The sequence below is a fragment of the Bombyx mandarina genome, chromosome 26 (assembly GCF_030267445.1).
Source record: "Bombyx mandarina strain Sakado chromosome 26, ASM3026744v2".
NCBI classification, from domain to species: domain Eukaryota; kingdom Metazoa; phylum Arthropoda; class Insecta; order Lepidoptera; family Bombycidae; genus Bombyx; species Bombyx mandarina.
Genome location: NC_143232.1, coordinates 7,586,822 through 7,596,495, shown reverse-complemented (window position 1 = coordinate 7,596,495; position 9,674 = coordinate 7,586,822). Strand labels below are relative to the sequence as shown.

Genomic DNA, 9,674 nt, shown 5'->3' with positions numbered 1-9,674 from the left:
CTGCGGACCGAATGGTAAACTGTCGACGTCGCCCTAAGCACGTCATTTTGGATCCTCCCGATCCACTAACGGTGCTTTTAGGTATCCCAAGCACCGGTCATCGTTCTCGTCGAACCCGTCACTTGCGATGAAGGACTCGGCGAGTAAACTAGCCCACAAACACAGCCCACTGAGTTTCTCGCCGGATCTTCTCAGTGGGTCGCGTTTCCGATCCGGTGGTAGATTCTGCGAAGCGCTGCTCTTGCTAGGGTCAGTGTTAGCAACTTCGCCAGGTTTGAGCCCCGTGAGCTCACCTACTATTCCGGTAACGCTGATATAGCCTCTCAAGGCTATCAGCATAGGTAGGGGAAAAAGAAAGGAAACAGTTCGCACAAAAAAATCTCTCTGATCACGTATACTTCAAAATAAAACGAATATTAAAATTGATTTTCATACGCAAAATTCATTGTGGCAATTTAAAAAGCAGCTGACGTCAAAGATGGGCACTCTTTACAGATAATCCTCTTCTCTATGCTGTCGACGCGCTGAGAGAGCTCGCAAACTTGTTGCTCGATGGATTTCACGTCTCTCCTGAATCCATTGAACGTTGAGTCGAGTTCGGTCAAAAAATTAATCTTGTTACAAAGCTCATCGTACTTTTGAATGATAAACAATCTGGCGTTTTGAGAATCGATTAGTTCTTTATCGATTTTATTAACGATTCCGATTTTTATCTCGTCGAATTTCGATTCAATAGTCGTGTTTGAGATGTTACTAGTATTATTATTAACCTTTAACATTTCCTTGTCTGCTACTTTGTTTGTTATCGACATTTTAATGTTTTGTTGTATTGTAACGAAACAATTTTAGATTTTCGAATTTTTGATACATTTTCTACGCAGCGATTTTGAATTAAATGACAAAAAACAGTAAAATGTCCGTTTGACATTGTACCAATTGTAAACAAATTTCGTCTTTTTCAATAACGTTATCTAAGAAGGTTTTGTTGCGTTTAGGTTCAATGTCAATTTCATTATTATATAAAAAGTATTTACACGCTTTTAATTAGCTCTATTTACTTTTCAACATAATTTTCTCCACCTTTAAGACGGCATTGTAGATTGGCTTGAATTTGTGTCGTTTAAGAACGCACCTTTATATGATGCGTAAGCCGGAACACACGAGAGGTGGGAAAAAGAATATATGAAATTAAATGAAATGCGTTTATTTCAGGCAACTTAAGCCCATAAAATGTCACATACAATTACACAACCTCTAAATCAAAATACAATAAAATTAAAATTACAATTTATCAGAATGACTAAAAACAAAAATGAAACCAAATCAAATGAAACCGAATCAAAATTATTTAAATTAAAATTGTCAACTACTAATATAAAATAAAAATTAATAAAAGAACTAATACAATATAGTCTGTGACACGGGACTTTTTTACCGCCAAATATTTAAAACGTAAAATAAAATTTATAATGTGTTAAATAACCAATATAATATAATTACTTAGAATTGTTTATGCCGCTACAACAATAAAATTTATATTGTTGTAACTGTGGTGTTAATTACATAAAACACGACTTTACGGCGAAATAAAGAAGGGACTCTATATGAACTCCCTTAAATTTATTTACGTTTCAAGAACCTATGAAAGAACAATTGTAGCTCTAATGATAAATACCCTGACCTCAGAATAAAAATTATTGTTTTAATTTCAAGTTCGACTCACTAATGATTGGTGAGCGTTTTTAGTATTTTCGTTGTTGCTTAGTTGGACGAGCTCACAGCCCACCTGCTGTTAGGTGATTACTGGCGCCCATGGACATCAACAACGTAAACGCCGCCACCCAACTCCAGATATGAGTTCTGAGTCTCACATTTACAGTACAACGGCTGCCCCGCCCTTCGAACCTAAACGGATTAGTGCTTCACGGCAGAAACAGGCAGGGTGGTGGTAAATTGGTATTTAAATATGTATTTGTATCGATTTATTTTATTCTGTAAAATTCTAAAGTTTAGATGCAAGTTACATAGCGGTCGATGGCTGTCAACATAGTCTGTGGCAATATGTGTGTGACGACTAAAAAGGCCACTACCACATTTAAATAGAATGACTTCAACCTGTTTGGAAGAAGTCGAAGAAGACAAAGGAAGAATCACAGATGACGACCAAAAAGAAGGATGAAGAAAAAGGACATGTAAAAGGGATTTTGATAAAATAGCCTGATTTAGACATAAATAAAAAGACACTATATAGACAAGCATGTTTCATTGAATATACACTATCTGAAAGGTCTTTATGTGCCTGGGTTCCGGCTGGTTCGTTAACTTGCAGACGCACTTCTCTGGCCTGAGAAGTGCGTCTGTATTTCCATATCATCTGCATCACGAGGTACTCAGTAAATTTTGTTTGAAAGAACACACTGAATTATATTTAAAAACATATATATATTTATTATTGCTTTTTTATATTAATATGGAGTAAAAAAAACGATTCTACTTTAAACAATAGAAGCGACAAAATCATTCCTGTAACAAAATATTAACAAAAAAAAGAAATAAAACCGGCTTCAATAAAATAAAAAGAGAACATCATCAATGCCGTAGTCGTAGTCGAAATCAAGTAAAATTTACATTATTAAGGATATTTCAAAAACCATAAATCAGATCTTGATACGATTTAAATAGACCACAGGAGAAGCACCAGCTTTCAAAAGAAAGAATCCCCAAAATCGGTTCAAATAAGGAAAAAAACCGTGCACGCGCAACTTGGTGCACGTGAATGAAGTGAAACTTCTTTTTCATCCTTAAATCAATTTTTTTCTTGTAATAGGAAATGCTGTGTATAAGAGAAACGACCTCTTCACTCTTCGCCATTTATATTTATTTTAAATTATTTATAGAAAAATGAATAAATATTTTTTTAAATCCCTCATTAAAAATAAAATATAATATAGTTAAATATGTTGCTGCCATCTACAGGAGCAATGAGAAACTAATAACAAACCATCTAGTGCCCGACGCCCGTAAACAGAATGTGTATAAGAGAAACAACCTAGCTCGCTTTCTCCCTCCAAGTTCAAATGGTTCGCGAGACGTTCTGTCTATTTTCTCACTCTAGCTCGTCGTAAATTGTATCCTTTCTCATGTGACCGGATGACATGATTAATGTGACCGGAACACGCGAGACATCTGTACTAACAGCTTTATTGTATGTAGGTACTTAATATTATGTATTTGTAATAAAGCATTGCAATTGTTTTTTTTATTTTTTTTTATTGCTCTTGTAGGCAGACAAGCACACGGCCCACCTGATGGTGAGTGGTTACCGTCGCCCATGGACTTCAGCAATGCCAGGGGCAGAGCCAAGCCGCTGCCTACAACTTTACTGAACTAGTTCAATATCGAATAACGATATCATACTAATTAAAACTATATTTACGGTTTAGTCTTGTTGTCTGTCGACTGTCCTCCGCGACCAAAAAAATTTTAAAGTGTTCGAAGAGTCGGAAATTATATAAATAACTACTAAGTAAAAGTAATTTTATTTATAGCTACTCGACTCGGAAAAAGCGAAGAAAATTGTCAGTGTGCTTATTATGAGTTTTTTAACGTTCCCGATAACGTGAAAGTTAACTCAAAGTATGCAGTTGGAACAGCGCCCCTAGCGGCAAAAGTAAGCAAACGTACTTGATTGTTTACATAAAGTATAGAGTACAATTACCTTAAATAACGTACAATACTTTATTATAAAGTACGGGTGGCAACCCTAATTATACTATACAATTTAACTCACGAGGCTCAAACCGGAAGAGTAGCAACGGTTCTTAAAATACGTACTGGCTTACTAATTAACGATTGCGACCCACGATAACGCTAAATCCTTCCTAAAACACTACCCTCAAATCCCAAGATAAAATTCTAGACTCAATTTGCGATATCTTCTTAAATGAAAGAATTAATTAAACAATAACACATACATAATCTAAACAGTCAATCGATTTTACACATCCTTAAGCGATAAGGTGTTTGTTTGCTTTTCGTCATTATAATTTAAATTATTCCGTCGATGATTTTTTTTTGGATTCATCTCCAACCAGTCTTATTTTTTTAGGAGTTTCCAGTTTCACAAGGATGAGTCCACGAGCACGGGCTTAGCCAGGAGGGGTGGGATTAGCTAATAGCTGCCCGAGTGCTCCCGACAGAGACGTAATAGCCCAAGGGAAGCTACTCCGCGAATGCATCTACTATCGGATCGGAGTCGCGGCCCGCTGATAAGATCCAGCGAGGAACTCAGCAAGCTGGTATGGGTTAGGATTCACGTCGAACTCTTTGACGAGTTCGAGACCTTAAGCCTGCCCCTAGTGCCAGAGCTGCAGGCGTCTTTGATAAGGGAATTTTCACGCATCTCCTTATCGAAGTATCGTTCCGATGCTGACTTCAGATGTTTTCTGATGATTTCGACGCCTCAGATCGTCGTAAAGGTCGATGTTCCTCACGAACCACCACGAACCACGAACCAAAAATGATTTAAAATAAATAATGCAATGAATTCAAATGTTTTTTGTACCAAGATAGATTTGGACCTATATAATCAATTCATTTTAAATCAGAATATACGTTGATATTTCAATATATTTTTTTTTTCCATAGGTAAGTACAACGTGCTTAATTACTTTCCTTACACGATCCTTATCCGCCTTTTCCTTTGGTTTTCTGAAAGAGATCGTTCTTAACGATAAAACCTAATAATGTATTTTTGGTATACAATCTTTTGCGTTTTATATTGATTCACAATTAAGCATGCTCTTCTAATTTCAATCAGATCGAAGATCAGTTTTGGGTGTTATGATTCAAAGGCATTTAGTTGAAAAAAAGGGATCATCGTAATACAATAAAATATCCGCAATTGACATTAATGTCTTCTGACTAAGAACAAACAAAATTTAAAACAAATGGCAGACAAGACACTGTCGTCTCAAGTGTCAACTTTTTCCTCCTACCTATTCGCTGGTAGCCTAAGAGACTATTCCAGCTACGTCTGGACGGGTAGGTGAGCTCACGGGCTCAACCTGAGAGAATTTGCTAAAACAAGCCCTAGCAAGAGCAGTTCTTCGCAGAGTCTACCACCGGAACGGAATCGCGACCCAATGAGAAGATTCGGCGAGAAACTGAGTAGCCTGAGCGTCAATCTCTTATTTACTTATAGTTACTTGTAACGTTCGGAACAAAGATGTTTTTGAAAGCTAAGAAATCACGATGTAGCTTTGTTTTAATTTAAGACAGATCGAAATCCCTCAAATAACGTTAATTTCCAATCTTAGTTCAATTCGTAACGTTGACAGCGGGTTGTGGCTTACACGATGGTTGTGGCTTGGTTGATCGGTAAGTTTAGTTAGGTGTTACCGTATAAACAAAACGGACGACGGCCGATAAACTCAACGTAAATTAACTCTCAGACACAGCCCACTGAGTTTCTCGCCGGATCTTCTCAGTGGGTCGCGTTTCCGATCCGGTGGTAGATTCTGCGAAGCACGGCTCTTGTTAGGGTTCGTGTTAGCAACGTCATTAGGTTTGAGCCCCGTGAGCTCACCTACAAACGTTAGGGTTACGCTGAAATAGCCTCTCAAGGCTCTCAGCTTAGGTAGGAAAAAAAAAAAAAAAACAATATTCGGTACTGCTAAACCGACACGTACTCGATAAACTATAATGTATTTATCAATTTCCCATTTTATTACACTTCACACTGGTTAAAATTTCAAAAATATTTTTTTCTCGTACTATGATTGTTTTCTTAACTTCAATATTAAGAGTTTAACTGTAGACTACAAATCGCAGATCTAAACTAAGTATAACACCATTTCACTGTCAATTTTGGATGTATTCAGCATTTTTGTTAAATCACCGAAGTCAAACATAAGTTATTTCCATCCACCACTTTATTCAGTGTTAAGGGTTGTTGTATTTGAATTAACTTGTTGCAAACTTTCTCTCGTAAGGGGCATTAATCTATCAAATACCAGCGTCAGATTTTCCCTACATAAGCATACTTTTAATTGATGCCCCGTATCGTCTAAGTAAAGCAAGCTTCGCTATCATCAATCAAATTGCCCCATCCCATTCTCACGGATCGTTTGGAACCTCTGGGTCTGTGGAGGGACTTCGGTTCCCTCTGTATTTTGTACCGTATGTTCCATGGGGAGTGCTCTGAGGAATTGTTCGAGATGATACCGGCATCTCGTTTTTACCATCGCACCGCCCGCCACCGGAGTAGAGTTCATCCATACTACCTGCAGCCGCTGCGGTCATCCACAGTGCGTTTCCAGAGATCTTTTTTGCCACGTACCATCCGGCTATGGAATGAGCTCCCCTCCACGGTGTTTCCCGAGCGCTATGACATGTCCTTCTTCAAACGAGGCTTGTGGAGAGTATTAAGCGGTAGGCAGCGGCTTGGCTCTGCCCCTGGCATTGCTAAAGTCCATTAGCGACGGTAACCACTCACCCTCAGGTGGGCCGTATGCTCGTCTGCCTACAATGGCAATAAAAAAAAATAAAAAAAGAAACTTCCCAAAGCCACACGAGGAACGTTACTCCGAGCGCGAACATACCGCAGTGTTTGCTCGCCCGAATAACGCATCAAACAAAACGCTTCCTTAATTATAGAAGCGACGTTGTCAATTTTATCGTTCCGAGTAATAATTGTATTCTGTAGATTTTATAAATAGTCGATACGTACAGTTTATTTAGTGCAGTCCTAAATTAGTGCGTGTTTCTGGCGAAACTATTGGGTAAGTTGTTTTCATAATTTCTTCTTGTTGTCGTAATGAAAGTTTATTTTTAAATGACATTTTACAAATCTCCTGTGTTTCGAATAACTTACTGTTCACGTAAAATTATTAACTTGAAAACACACATATAAAATATACCCTTTTTCTGGATAATTGTTCATAAATGCCTTATATTTCTTTGATGTTGTTTTTGTTTTTAATAATAAACGCGGAATTCAGCCTTCATTGTGGTTTTGACAGATAAAGACCACCACGTCGATCGACTGAGGCTAATTTTCATTTGATTTTGTTAATTGATTAATTGCATCATAGATTATATACTAATATCCCACTAGCACTGACCGCCAGTTAAACAGCTTAAGCAAGGCTGTCTTTATAACAATACTGTAATGTTTTTAGACGCAATCTTTTGCCAACCGCGGGCTCTTCTCAAGTAAAATTACGCTACTAACTTACCTTCAGTATTACCCACACGTTCACAAAACAAAATTCGTCCTACCCCAAACCTGCGACCACTCGCATGACAAATGCTACAATCTAGACGAATAGTTTTATCATTATCTATATTAGCGTAGGTTCGGTAAGAACGGAACGTATGAAAACAGTGTGGAACGGAGCGTTAAGATGTGAGTGAGAGAAAACGGTAAGAAAGGGAAGAGAGAATGACAGAGAAAAGAACATGGCGAAGAGGATTGAATGAGCAAAGCGTAAAAATTGGGTCAATTAATTTTTTATTATTATAACACAGAAGATTTTGGAAAAGTAAAAGTGCAACAGTGGAATTCTTTTATTTTATGCGCCACGATCCTAATTCGACATTACTATTTATCATATTATACATATATATGCTAGTACCGTATATGTTGTAGTGGGAAGCCAGTCTTGAATTACTTCTTAGCGTTGTCATTGCCCCCCGATCAACAAAAAAGGTTTTGCAACACAATGTATGGGAGCTCGAAAAGAGTTTTAAAAAAATATATGTTTTTTTTTTATGAATGATGGATTACTGGTGGCTCATAGGCCTTTCCAGTTTCACCAGGACAAGCGGGCGAGCATGCGCTTAGCCAGGAGGGGTGGGATTTGCTTACAGCCGCCCGAGCGCCTCCAAAGGAGACCTAACAACTCAAGAGCAACTGCTTCGCGAATGAATTCACTAGCGGACCGGAATAGCGGCCCGCTGAGAAGACCCGGCGAGAAACTCAGCGGGCTGATGCATAGGTTAGGTTGCACGTCGAAATCTTTGCCGAGTTCGACGGGTAGGGCTACCGGGGTCTGTAAGCCTGCTTTTAGCGTTAGAGCTGAAAACATGAACGTATTTGGAACACGCTGTAAGCGGAGGACAGCTCCTGATGATACATCCTAAGCGCTAAAATCTTCCTTTAAACAAAACTCAGCGAGGGTCAGCCACTATAGCAAACTGCTACTGGCTTAGCCCGTGCCTCTGGCACAACTATCTTGGTGAAGATTGAAAGGTCTCTGCACCACCAGCAATTCGTCTATCCCAAAAAAAAAACTCAAAGAAAGTTTTTAGTTCAAAAAGTTCGAAGCGTTAGGCTGTGCTCTGGAATTACCGGTGTCCTTGGAACGTTTTTTTTTTTCTACTGATGCTAGTAGCTTTCAAGGGCTATGCCAGCGTAACCGAGCGAATAGGTGAGCTTACAGGGCTCTAGCCTGACGGCGTTTTTAACACTAGCTCTAGCAAGAGCATTACTTCGCAGAATCTACCACCGGATCGCGAAAAATTGGTGCGTGTACTTATTTATGTACGTGCGTAAGAAGTTATACTTAATTTTTATTAAATTTATTTCTTTTTTTTTTAAATATTAAATAATTAATATTAAATACTTAACGTTAATAATTTAATAATATTTAGTATGAATTATATTAAATAATAATTTTGTCATTTATATTACTAAAAAATGAATGCTAATAACACTTTTTTTACGAGTGTACATGCGCGAAAGTTCATCTGCGGCTATATTCAGACTCGCCAAGTTACGTCGGTCGTACTGTAATGAGCGATTTAGTGGGCAACTTCATTCTGTTAATTTCGTGTTGCGGTGCGCGCGCATCGTACATTTTCACTCTCATCAATTTTTCATAACGCGCCTAAAGAAGTATAGCTTCAAAAAATCAGTTTACTCGTGGTAGGGCGTCTTCTGAGCCCGTAAGGGTAGGTACTACCACCATGCCAATTTCAATCATGAACCAGTAATGAGTTTCGATTTGTAGGGTGGGGCAGCGGTTGTACAGAACTCACGTCTTAAGGTGGGTGGCGGCATTTACGTCGTAGATGCCTATGGACTCCCGCAAACCTCTAATGCTAGGTGGGCTTTAAGCTGATAAATCCTTCTAAGAAATTAAGCTAATATTGGAGCGTCATATCTTAAGTACCTTATATTAATAATCCGTTACATACTATACTATCGTGATATACGTAATTCAGCGTCCTATGTAACACAATATACTTAAAAACGGATTAAAATTTATCGAAACGATTACCCGTATATCTTAAAGCGCTGTTATTGTATATCTTCAGAAATAAAACTGAAGTTTCTTTGTAAGTTTGACCTTCATTATTCCTGTGGTCGTGAAATTTTGTTTCTTCCATTATAGACATCTGCCCGTCTGAAGGTATGAACGCTAATAATGCCAGGATTGTAGCCAAGCGTCAACCAACTCAAGAATTTGCAAACTTCGTTTGAATAAAGACGTATGTATCAGCGCTCAGGGAACACTGTGTAGGGAAATTCATTTTGGAGCCGTAAGTACGGTGTGTCGCAAAAAAGTCTCTGGAAACGCACTGTGGGTGAACGCAGGGGGAACCGACTCAAACAATTCCTCAGGGTACTCACCGTGGAACAATTTGTACAGCATACAAAAAGAATATTT

At 38.2% G+C, this 9,674-nt stretch overlaps 1 protein-coding gene across 1 annotated transcript; it reads right to left on the bottom strand.

Moving 5' to 3' along the window:
* Window positions 1-455: 455 nt before the first annotated feature.
* On the bottom strand, window positions 456-918 carry LOC114241456 (uncharacterized). Its single transcript, XM_028172278.2, has one exon. The coding sequence runs from the start codon at window positions 810-812 to the stop codon at window positions 456-458; it is 357 nt and encodes a 118-aa protein (XP_028028079.2). The 5' UTR covers window positions 813-918.
* Window positions 919-9,674: the final 8,756 nt, after the last annotated feature.